The sequence below is a fragment of the Mastigoproctus giganteus genome, chromosome 2 (genome assembly GCF_048544385.1).
Source record: "Mastigoproctus giganteus isolate SK-2022 chromosome 2, ASM4854438v1, whole genome shotgun sequence".
NCBI lineage: Eukaryota > Metazoa > Arthropoda > Arachnida > Uropygi > Thelyphonidae > Mastigoproctus > Mastigoproctus giganteus.
The window spans coordinates 152,837,352-152,850,284 of NC_143576.1; the positions used below are offsets into that span (position 1 = coordinate 152,837,352).

The following is a 12,933-nucleotide window of genomic DNA, read 5'->3' on the forward strand; positions in this document are numbered from 1 at the left end:
TTAAAAGAGGTATCTTGTTTATTATCAGTATTTATTAAAAGGTGACTTGGAACATTGGGCTATATAAAAAAATAGATTCTTTCTTTAGGTAATGAGTATTCTCGTTTCCTAGCATTGCACACAATTCATTGAAATATCCGGATCATGTAATATTTGGTGGAATTGAAACCAGATAACAACTCTGCATTGATTACTGCTGTGTGGAGATGAAAAGTAGTGAGTAATGGGCGTCTTCATTTGTCATTTTCCTTTATGCATTAAAAAAATTCCATAGTCCACTTCATGCACCTCAAGATTCTAGCTAAGTTTAGCCTCCTTTACTAGTGGATATAACATGTAATGCAGTGTTCTCCCCAGGACCTATCGGATGGACGCACCACCTGATGAATTTTACTGACCACCCGGCTAAAATTTAAGCGATTCTTGCGGTACTGTATGGTACTGCTCACTGCTCTCGATCAATATTAATTCAAACGAGGTCAATACGACAGGAGCATATAATGTTAAATTATGCGTAATTAATTTTTGCTCTGGATCGCTTAAGTCACATTTATAAATAACAGAAAATTTTATAATATTGTGATGTATTACGCTTGCCCACCCGGCTGGCAAAATTTTCTAGGGAGAACACTGTAATGCATTGTTTATATGTCCTGCTAAATATGTTATACAGTTGTGATCTTTCAAAGTTAGTGAAAAACTGAAAAAAAAATTCAAGGGACAGAAAAAAATTGAAATTGTGCTGTTGGTAGAAAATCAATTCACATAAAGTCCCCCCCCCCACCTCTTTTATGTCTTAAAAAAATGGAGTGAGTGGCTTATTCAAGGTGGGGGGGGGAGTACTCAAGAAAATATGATATTTCATTTTAGAAAACGTCTTTTCGACATTTATGGGTACTTCTGCAAGGGACAATTTCTTTCTGCAAAATATGATCTAGGAAAAGGCATTTTTAGATAAATTCTGATAAAAATTAAAATAACAAGCAATTTTTCATTGCTTGTTATTTTAATTTTAATTTCAAGACAAAGAATTAAGATATTGCTTGTTATATCTTAATTCTTTGTCTTGAAGTTCAATTGAGGCTGAAATAAAAGCTTAATGTCAATGTTTGGTAGACTGCCATGGCCACATAAAGAGGGATATTTGTCTGTTTTCCTGATTTTTGAAGCTTTCTACAGATTCCAAAATCTCTGCATCTCTAGACTTTTATTTATAATGATTTCTTATTTCAGTTACAGCAGAGTTGAAGTAAAAGAAGTCTTTCAACTATTATTTTCAGAATTCATGGACTCTAGCTGAAGAAGATTTATTAGTGACGGGAGTCTTGAAATATGGAACAGAAAACTGGACAAAGATACGTTCATATGGTGGATTCAATCGATCTGCACAAGATCTACGTGCTAAGTGGAAAAATACAATGAAATATCATAATTTAGCAAGTATGAAAAAAAGTAAATTGAATTAAGGAAAGATTAAAATCGTAAAATGGAAAGATCAAAACATTGTTCTGCAGCAAATATTTATTTTTTATTTAAAAAATTAATTATATAGTATTTTAACACTTCACTATATGGCTAAGTTTTTTTGTTTTTTGGGTTTTTTTTAAGTTAAAATGGGGTTTTGGGGGTCCCACTCTCTGGGTGTGTACTGTATGGGTGTATCTTGGAATACTATTCAATAAGAAAAGGTTGTTGAGATGAATTAGAAATAAACTTGAACTAAAGAAACTCATAGTTGTCTGAAAAGCCTAAATGATCTATAAAGAATCATTTGTAAAAATAAATCCTCATCAAATATCATCCTGAATTGTGACTCCTACCTGGGGGAGGGAACAAAAAATGATTGCACCTAAAAATTGCGTACAAAACCGTTGAAAGCCAAGATGTTATGAAGAGAGGAAGCCTAGTAATCTGTAAACCCATCTTACATATCCCTAAAATAGATTGATACTTGTCTTAAAATGCCAGAAATCATGATTCAAGCTCTGGGAATGTACAACTCAGAATGCGCTCAGGTATAGATTAAAAACCATTTTAAAATAGTTAGACTAAAAATTAGGTGGAAAAGTCACAAAAGGCTACAGACTGTTCTTCAAGAGTATGTTGTGGGTAAACAAGAGTAAACCCTTAAAAAGAACAAAAATAGAAGAAGAAAGGACTACTGATGATGGCTCAGCTCCTCAGAGAAAGCCACAAGATCTTTCCAGTGACAAAACTCATAGAATTGTGATGAATACCAGAAGAAAAAACTTCAGATGCTCATGTCTCCATGCTCTTCTTTCTTGTTGTTTCTGTTTCTCTGTTCCAGCAACCTTTTACAGTTTGCACACTTCACCCAGCTCTTTTGCTGACATATTTCAGCCAAACACACACACACACACACACACACACACACACACACACACACACACACACACTTTTTTTTACTTATTTTGTAATTCCATCCATTTTTGATAAATAAATAGAAATTTTATTTTTTTAGAACACTGCTTTTTTGTAATATTTAAGTCACAGACTGACTAATCATTTAGGTTCAAGATCATCATCATATAGAATGATGAAAAATGGTTTTTTATAAGTTACTTTCTTATTGTGAGTAAAAATCAACAAAAACACCAAAGCCCGATTGGTTGTGGTGCAACTTAAGTCATAGATTTGCCAAGAAGAGGAGTTCAAAAGCATCACTGTTGCATGCATGAATAACTTTTCTATATGTAAGCAATGAGAGTCAGTTTTAGGGTGGCTTGATCTGTTGATTTAAGAGTAAGACTACATCATATAACATTTAATTACTTATAACGTCAACTGTAATTACAAAATAAATATCAGTAATAAATACAAACATGCAAAATACTTTTATTTCTTCTGTGTTGCTGTTCCACCTCATAGCTAGTCGCAACTGCACAGGGCTACAGGCATTTAAAGAAGTTTCCTTCTTCTTTAAATGCTGATTAAAATACTATTGAATTTAGCAATAACTAGGACAGTGTAATTTTCCCTGAGAAGATTCGATTCTACTGTCAAGCTTTTCTTTTTTTTTTTTTTTTTTCCTTCCATTTTTTTTTTTTTTTTTTTTTTTTTTCCCTTCCATTTTTTTTTTTTTTTTTCTTTTCCATTTTTTTTTTTTTTTTTTTTTTTTTTTTTGGATTTGAGCTTTTTACCCCTCAAACATACTCTTTGGAGAGCAGTTTTTAATCTTTCTATGGCTTTTCCATCAAATTTTTATACTTTTTAATTATTTTAAAATTATTTCCTAGCACATCCAAATCATAGATATCCAGGGCTTGGATTGTGATTTTCAGCATTCTTAGAATAAATGCCATCTATTTTAAAATTATGTAGGATCAGTTCAGCTTTACTAGGCCTCTTCATAATATCTTAGCTTCAATGATTTGTATAATTGGTATGTTCTTTCTCCCCCCCCCTCTGGTCAGAAGACACATTTCACAGTATTATTTGATAGGGATTTACTCAGAGTGGACTGTTCATTTAGACCTTTTAAACAACCAGGGGATTTTTTATTATTTTTAATTTGTTCTTCCAGCAACTTATTTATCTTATTTAACCCTTTCACAGTTCAGTTTCATACAGTATGTAATGTGCCCCCCCCCCCCACCCCAAGTGAAATTTTTTCAAAAAATTTGGAAGTTTTGTAAAACTGAATTTTTAAAAAATATATTTAAAAATCATAAAAAATAAAAACTTGTTTACTTTTTTTTAAATTCTGTTATAACCTTATATTATATGCCTGTTATGTTCTTTTATGTATGTACTTTGGTGATTCAGCTTCATCAACTTCTGGACCTGAATTCTGTAGAATTCTTAATTTTGACTTGTGTAAGCTGTCTCAAATCTTTTTGAAAGGCCTCCTGTGCAGATTTTCAAACTATTATAAATATAGCAGCTGTTACTTGTAAACACGTTTACTAGATGCTGGTATATTCCTGTAGAGTTTCAAGACAGTCCGTACATATACAGAAGTAATTCAGTACTGCATTGAAACATCCTTCACAGTGTTTATACAGACTTACTCCACAGATCCCACATGTGGGCTCTGTGGGGTCCATATAGTAAACTCCAGTTATATATAGTGCTTTTGAAGGCACTGATCTCAAAAAGCACTATAAGCAGGAAAACATAATGGGGATCCCCCCTTTTTGAAGTCCCCCTAATGTTCATAAAGAAATGGTTTAAGTTGACAGCCTATACACTTAATCTATTATGTTTGCTTTATTCGGCATCTTCAACCTTTTTTGCTTAAAAAGATTGAAAAGTTTTAAGTTTATTTTATTAAATTAAACTAAACATATCTTGAGTCTTATTGTATAAATGTGATAAATGTAGTATTAATAATGCTACCATTAATGAAATTTATTGATGCCATATTGAACACAAGCACACACATAAAAGACAGTGATTACTCTACCAGCAAGGTGAGCTTTGAAATGCAACAATAAATACTGACTTGTAAAGAGCTGTGTATCTACCATCAAGGTTTCATGTTAAATATAAAATAAGTGTTGCGTGCATCAGGAACAATTTCTCCAAAGTAAACAGAATTGCATGGTTAACAATTTCTAGAATTTAGTCTCTATCATCCCTTTTCCAAAGCCAAAATTCAATAGAAAGGAGGGTTGCATTCAAGTTTATTTCTTCATGTGACCTTAAAAAAGTGATATAACCAGAACTGGCCTAAAATAATTTTGATATCATATACTTGGATTTTAGGAAAGCATTTTGAAAATTACGGGAAAAAATGAGATGAAGGGTGTCAATCAATTAAGCTCCATTACTTGCAATCTCATTTGGAGATTGCAACTAATGCAATCTCCAAGATTAAATTTAGCAGTTAGTGAAGAGTATTGTGAGAGATTTCACCAAAAAAGACATACATTCAGTGGAGAAGTACCAATTAAGGTGGAATGAGCTAAAATGAGCAAAACTTCATATTGGTAGACCGTTATCATGACCACACAAGAAATATGTTCAGATGTACATTTTGAAGGTATTTTTTATTAACCATGGAAGATTTCTACTGTTTTTTTAATTTGCGATTATTTTAGCTACTAGTAGCTAAAATAAGCTACTAGTAGCAAAGCTAATTTAGCTAATTTAGCTAATTTAATTTAGCTACTTGTAGCAAAGAATATATTGTATTTTATGCGAAGTTGAATGTTGTTAATAAATCTGATATGGTATTTTTGTATATTTACTTTTCTTTCATTTTAAATCATTGATGCCACACAAAAGTAATCATATTTAAAAATCTGGATATCCAGATAAACATGAAGAAATACAGATAAAAATACAGAACAACCTTATCAGAAATTTATGTAGTGTAATTTAATGGAAGCAAACAGTTTTCTTTGTATGAGGATGAAGCACTTACGACCCACGGTTACTGTTTTTTCACTCGAATCCGTCCCGGATTTAGTGGCTTTAACTAACCTAACCTTTCTTATTACAGACAACACTGTACAGGAATATACACAAAACATTGTTTTTCGCTTGAATGCACCCCTAATTTATTATTATTAAATCCGTTTATTATTGTAGCAAATGCTTACTCTCACCATTTACACAGCCACCGGCTAGAAGGGTGTGCAAGAATAGCAATTATTTACAAAATACAATTGTTAACAATATTACAAGAGGCAAAATAAGAGAGGCCTCTGTTCCCAGGATTCAAACTGAAAGGAAATTTCATTTTTGATAAATTTTAAAGAAATCACCATTTATACATTTATGCATTTATACAGGCATCACATCTATAATAGAACTACCCTTTAAGCACTGTTTAACTTCAGCATCCAATAATAGTGATGTCCTTTCTAATGCTTTTTCAACATGAAAATTGCCTGGTGACAAATCAAGACATGTAGTTAAGGTGTTTGAGGATTGTCCCAGTGCATTTTTAGAAGCAGAGCCTGAATTAAGTTTGCATTGTGTGGGTGTCCATTATCATAACGAACAGTGATTTGTTCTGCCAGTTCTCACAGTTGCTTGTATTTGATGCTGAGACACAGGTAGTTCAGAGTTAATGAAAGTGTAACAGCAAAAGACCACAATTATCAAAAAAAAATTGTTACCAAACTTTTCTTAGGAGACAGGATTCGGGCTGGTGGAGGTGAGCAAGTATGGTGCTTGGGTAATTCCTTCACCTACTCCCAAGAGTATTTATTGCTTGTTATGCAAATGGATTTCTCTGTCAGCTCAGTGATGGGTGGGAGCCTGGGCACTGAAACAAAAAAAAAAAAAAAAAAAAATTCTAATGAATCCTTCTTCTGTGCCCCCAACATAGTCCCTAAACAATGATATCGACAGTAATAGTACTACTGCTGCAGCAGAATGATCCAGGCTGAAAGCAGGATCAGGACCAACATCATGCTTCCTGATAATCTGTTTCATTAGTGAATAGCCCATAGGCAAGTTGTCACCCTTCTCTATCCAGAAGAGTTCTGATGAGCAAGCTTCCCTGAAATTTTCTTCCCTGATGGAATGCTTCCCTCAAATTTTCTCAGCATATGAAGGCTTGTTACTGTTTTTTTGGGTTACCTCACAAAGACATCCCCCAAGGGGGATGTCTTTGTGTGTGCGCGATATCAGACAACAACTCGGCGTTCTTGTGGGCCTATATGAGAGCTTGAAGGACAGGGTGGATGCCCTCGAAGAAACTAAATTGAGGGGCCCATCAAGCTCTCAGCTGCCCACATCAACGCCAGAGCTTGCACTTGGGCATCGCGTGACACAGAGACAACCCCCAAGGCAGAATGCGCTGGTCCCGAAGGAACTAGTAGTTCTTGGTGACTCTATTGCCAGGGAAACGGGGAACATGCTTTGTAAAAAAGATAGGTGGAACAGGACCAGGGTATGTTTGCTAGGGGCAAAGGTTGATGACGTTGTAGAGCGAATATCATCTTTTAAGGGCACAAAAGGTGATATAGTTGTACACGTTGGCACTAATAATATTAAGAGTAGGAGACCGGCAGAATTACTTAACAAGTACAGGTCACTGTTGAACAAAAGCCGAGAATTAGGGTTGAATTTGAAAGTGTCTGCAATTCTGCCCAGACACGATAGGAGGGAGTATATGATGAGAGCCTTGTCGATCAATTCGGCCCTGGAAAGATTGTGCGAGGCTCAAGGGGTAGAATTTTTTTCAGCCTGGACTGTACTTGTTAACAGGAGAGATTGCTTCTACAGGGATGGGATACACTTAAATAGAAAGGGTGCAAGAATATTTGCTGATGCTATCGAGGCAGTGTTAGGTGGGTCAGAAAACTGCTAGCTTGGGGGGAGACAAAGACCAATAGATTGACAGTAGCCACTGGCAGAGGTGAAAGAGATTCTTGCACTGCTTCTATTAGAATGAGCAGAAGCCTGAAAAACAAGATGCATGGTATTTCAGAGACTGCTGGGAGCCATTGCGGTACAAGTAAACACATGGGTTGTGTTAGGGTGGCTAGGAGGAAGAGCAGGTGCATGTATACTTGCGTGTACACCAATGCTAGGAGTTTAGTAAATAAATTTGATGAATTTGAGGTATTGCTCAAAACATCGAAGGCAGATATTGTTGGGATATCAGAGACATGGTGTCACACAGATATAAGGGATGCAGAACTGCAATTTGGGGAGTACAACGTCTACAGAAAGGATATACAGAATAGGAAGGGGGGAGGGGTTATGCTATTAGTTAAGAAACACATAAAAACCAAGGAAGTGAAGCCAGTTGACATCGCTGGACAGTGCAGTGTTGAGTCAGTTTGGTGTGACATAAGCATTGGGAGACCAAAATTGAGAGTAGGAGTGTGCTATAGGCCTAATGACTCTGATGAGTATAATAAGGAACTGTACAGGGAAATAGAGTGGGCCAGTAAATCAGAGAGTCTTATAATGGGAGATTTTAATTTCCCAGATATTGACTGGAATTTGGGGACTGGTTACTCACACACTAGCAGGGCTTTTGTGGATTTATTGGATGATTGTTTTCTACATCAGCATGTTCGGGAGGCAACTAGAGGGAGTAATACTCTTGATTTCATTATCAGCAGTGATTCTTCATGCATTAAGAATCTGCAGATAAATGAACCACTAGGTGGCAGTGATCACAGTGTGCTGAAGTGGGATTTACTCAAAGAGGTAACTACCATTAGGGGTAAAGGGAAGGGTTATTGCTTCCGTAAAGGTGACTACGATGGACTGAGACAGTATTTAAATTCTATACCGTGGGACCAACTGATGATGTTACCAACAGCAAATTCAAAATGGGAAGCATTCAAAGAACTTATCTTGGAAGCTACTAGGCTTTACATACCAACTAAGAAATATTGTTCAAGGTTTAGGCCAAAATGGATGTCAGATAAACTAATGCGGCATATGGCAGAGAAGAAAAATGCATGGGATACTTACAAATTAACACATGACACAGAAGCCTATGATAGATACAAGTTGATATGCAACCAAGTTACAAACGAGGTTAGGCAGGCGAAGGCAGATTACAAGAAATCTTTCGCAAGGGATGCAAAGAAAAACAGCAAAGAGTTCTTTACTTATGTAAACTCTAGAAGGAAGGGGATGAATCAGATTGGTCCACTTGATATTGATGGGTCAACTGTTGATGATCCTGCTCAGGTAGCTAACAAACTAAATGAATATTTTGCATCGACATTCACACATGAGGAGTTATTCAGCAAGGGGAATGCCAGAGGTGTATTCAACCCTAACAGTAAGCTACAGAATCTTGAAATAACTGGGAGTAAAGTGGAGGAGAAACTGTTGAAGATAAACACAAGAAAGGCACCCGGGGTGGATGGGATCTATCCAGTTATATTAAAGGAGGCAGCAAAGGAAGTAAGCAAACCCTTAGCCATAATTATGAGAGCTTCCTTGGACTCAGGGGAGGTACCCATAGACTGTAAATGTGCAAATGTCACCCCAATTCACAAAGGAGGATCAAAGGCTGACACTAGTAATTATAGACCTGTGAGCTTAACTTCTGTTCCAGGAAAATTAATGGATCCACTGGTTAAAGAAGCACTGCAGGATCATTTAGACAAGACTTCAGTTATAGCTCAGACACAGCATGGTTTTGTTATGGGGAAGTCTTGCCTGACCAACTTGATTGGATACTAAGATGTGGTCACAAAGGAACTGGATGCAGGGAATAACTTTGATATCATATATTTAGATCTTAGAAAGGCTTTTGATACTGTTGCACATGGAAGACTGCTACACAAATTGGAGCAGTGTGACATTGGAGGCAAATTGCTGCTATGGATAAAGGGGTGGTTGAGGGGGAGAAGACAGAGGGTGGTAATCAATGGACACTGCTCATCGTGGACTAATGTTATTAGTGGATTCCCTCAGGGCTCAGTGTTGGGTCCATTATTGGTTTCTGTATTTATAAATGATATTGATGATGGTATATCATGCTTAATGTCCAAGTTTGCAGACGATACAAAGGTTGGCAGGGTTGTCAAGGACACTACTGACACTATGCTGCTGCAACAGGATCTGGAAAGGTTGAGCAGATGGGCTGAGAGGTGGCAAATGAAGTTTAACATTGACAAATGTAAAGTACTACACATGGGAAACAGCAACCCCAGAGCAACGTATCAACTCTGTGGTACTACACTGACAATGGTAGAGAATGAAAGGGACTTGGGGGTGGTTGTGCAGGCAGATATGAAGTTCTCTGAGCAGTGCAGACGGGCTGCAAGAGTAGCTCATGGAGTATTGTCAATGATATACAGGAATTTTTCCAGCAGGGATAAGGAGGTGATTATTCCATTGTATAAGGCAATGGTCAGGCCACACCTAGAGTACTGTATACAGATCTGGAGGCCTCATTTCAAGAAGGATGTAGAGCTGCTGGAACGAGTACAGAGAAGGGCAACAAGATTAGTGAATGGAACAAAGGGGTGCTCTTGCGAAGAAAGGCTTAAGTTTTGCAAATTACAGTGTCTGGAGACTAGGCACCAGCGAGGTGATCTGATAGAGGTGTATAAAGCCTTGAATGGTTTAAGCATGCTCAATGCTGATGGGATTCTTCCTCTAGCTCAGAAAAATCACCTGAGAGGGCATAAATTCAAATTGAGGAAAGACAGATGTAGGATAGACGTGCGGAAATTTACCTTTAGCCAGCGGGTGGTTGGTTGGTGGAACAGACTTCCATCCCTTGTGGTGGAGGTTGATAGCCTAAATAAGTTTAAGGCTCAGCTGGACAGGTATTTTGAACGAACAGAGGGGTGAAGTGGAAGTGCGTTTTTTTTTTTTTTTTTTTTGCCTGATGCTGCATAAGCTTGCTTTCTTGCATCAAATGCCTCTACTAATGCTAATGCTAACCTGCTTTCCTTGCCTCCTGATAAGATATGTTCAGCTCTGCCTTTGGTTTCTGTATTTCTTTTTCTTCTTTCCTTCCACCACTGCATACTTGTGAGTATGCAATGGTAGTGGTACTACTACCAAAACAAAGTAGTAAAGAGAAAACCCAAAGAGCCACTTGCACAAAAAAAAAAAAAAAAAAAAAAAAAATGAATGTCGAAGTCAGCAGCTGTCAGACAACTCCTCTTAGGATTCTTTCCAGAAGAAAAAGAAATGGGGGCATTAGCATTGGTAGAGGCATATGATATATGATACAAGAAAGCAAGCTTATATAGCATCAGCCAAAAAAAAATCCTTCCTGTTTCATCCATCCATTCACTCCAAAAGTTAATCTAGTAAAGCCTTGAATTTATTTAAGCTGTCAACCTCCACAATGACAGACGGATGTTTGTTCCAGCATTCAACTACCCACTGGCTAAAGGCAAATTTCCACACATTTATTCTATAACTGTCTTTCCTCACTTTGAATTTATGCCCCCTCAGATGTGAAATCTCAGCAAGAGGAAGAATCCCATCGGCATTGAGCATACTTAAACCATTCAAAGCCTTATCACCTCGCAGGTGCCTAGTCTCCAGGTGCACCAATATGCGGAACTTAAGCCTACCTATCTTGGTAACAACAACTATTTGTTCCACTCACTAATCTCATTGCACTTCTCTGTACTCGTATTAGTAGCTCAACATCTTTCCTAAAATGAGGCCTCCAGACCTGTATACAGTACTCAAGGTGTGGCCTGACCATTGCCTTATACAAGCAGATAATCTTATCCCTGCTAGCAAAATTCCTATATATCATTGACAAGACCTCATGAGCTACTCTTGCAGCTTGTCTGCACTGTTTAGAAAACTTCATATCTGACTGCACAATTACTCCCAGGTCTTTTTCATTCTCAACTACCCTGAGTGTAGTACTGCACAGTTGGTATGTTACTCTGGGGTTACTGCCATCCATATTCAGTACCTTCATTTGTCAATGTTAAACTTCAGTTGACACCTCTCAGCCCAACTGCTCAATTTTTCTAGATCCAGTTGCAGTAGACCATCCTTACTGTCGTTAACAACCCTACCAACCTTCGTATTGTCTGTAAACTTGGACATTAAGCCTAATATACCTTCATCAATACCATTTATAAATACAGGCAACAGTGGGCCCAATACAGACCCTTGGAGGTGACTCCACTAATAACATTAGACCACGAAGAGCAGTGTCCATTGATTACCACTCTCTATCTTCTCCCACTCAACCATCTCTTTATCCATAGCAGCAATTTGCCCTTAATGCCATACTGCTCCGACTTGTACAGTAGTTTTCAATGTGCAACAGTATCAAAAGCTTTCCTAAAATCCAAGTATATGATACCAAAATTAATTTTTGCATCCAGTTCCTTTATGACCACATCATAACCTCTAGTTAAATTGGTCAGACAAGACTTCCCCCTAAAAAAAACTCATGCTGTGTCTGAACTATAACTCCAATCTTGTCTAGATAATCTTGCAGTGCTTCTTTAACCAGCAACTCCATTATAATCCCAGGAACAGAAGTTAAACTAACAGGTCTGTAATTATTTGCATCACGCTTTTTGAATTGGGGATACGTTTGCACATCTCCAGTCCGTGGGGACCTCCCCTGAGTCCATGGATGCCCTAAGGAAGTAAGCAAACCCTAAGGGTTTGCTTACTTCCTTTGCTGTCTCATTTAATATAAGTGGATAGATCCTATCCACTCCAGGTGTCTTTTTGTTTAACTTCAACAATTTCTCCCCCACTTTGTTCTCAGTTATTACAAAATCATTTAACTCCCTCTTAGAGTTTGATAAGCTTCTGGCCTCCACTTCCCTACAGAATTCCTCGTGTGAATGTAGATGCAAAATACTCATTCAGTTTGTTTGCTATCTGAGCAGAATTGTCAACAGTTGAATCATCGATATCAAGTGGACTAATCTGATTTATTCCCTTCCTTCTACAGTTTACATGAGTAAAGAAGTCTTTACTGTTTTTCTTTGCATCCTTTGCCAAAGATTTCATGTAATCTGCCTTTTCTTGCCAAACTTCCTTTGTGACTTGATTGCAGACTATCTTATGTTACTATAGGCATCTGTGTCTCCTGATAATTTATATAATCCCATGCATTTTTCTTCTCTGCCACGAGCTCATTAGTTCATCTGACATCCATTTAGGCCCAAACCTTGAACTGTATTTCTTAGTTGGTATGAAAAGTCTAGTAGCTTCCAAGATTAATTCTTTCAATGCTTCTCATTTAGAATTTGTTGTTGAAAACATTAGTTGGTCACATTATATAGAATGTAAAAACTGTCTGAGTCCACTGTAGATACCTTTATGTAAGCAAAAACCCTTCCCTTTACCCCTGATGATAGTTACATCTTTCGATAAATCCCACATTAGTACACTGTGATCACAGCCACCTAGGGGTTCCTTTATCTGTAGATTCTTAATGCATGAATAATCACTGCTGATAATCAGATAAAGAGTATTACTCCCTCTGGTTGCCACTCGAACGTGCCCCTCGACATGGGCACCTGTACGTGGTGA

General features: G+C 37.2%; 1 protein-coding gene across 3 annotated transcripts in view; it reads left to right on the plus strand.

The window, feature by feature from the left end:
- Window positions 1-12,933, plus strand: part of LOC150089668 (uncharacterized) — a 316,209-nt gene that overhangs the window by 273,936 nt on the left and 29,340 nt on the right. For 2 of the 3 annotated variants that reach the window (XM_090368724.1, XM_090368726.1), the window contains exon 9: window positions 1,281-2,385. In XM_090368724.1, coding sequence (XP_090224850.1) covers window positions 1,281-1,466 — 186 coding nt within the window. In that variant the 3' untranslated portion in view covers window positions 1,467-2,385. Of the gene's footprint in view, window positions 1-1,280; window positions 2,386-12,933 lie in introns of those variants that run through there. The other variant, XM_090368725.1, reaches the window with a different exon arrangement.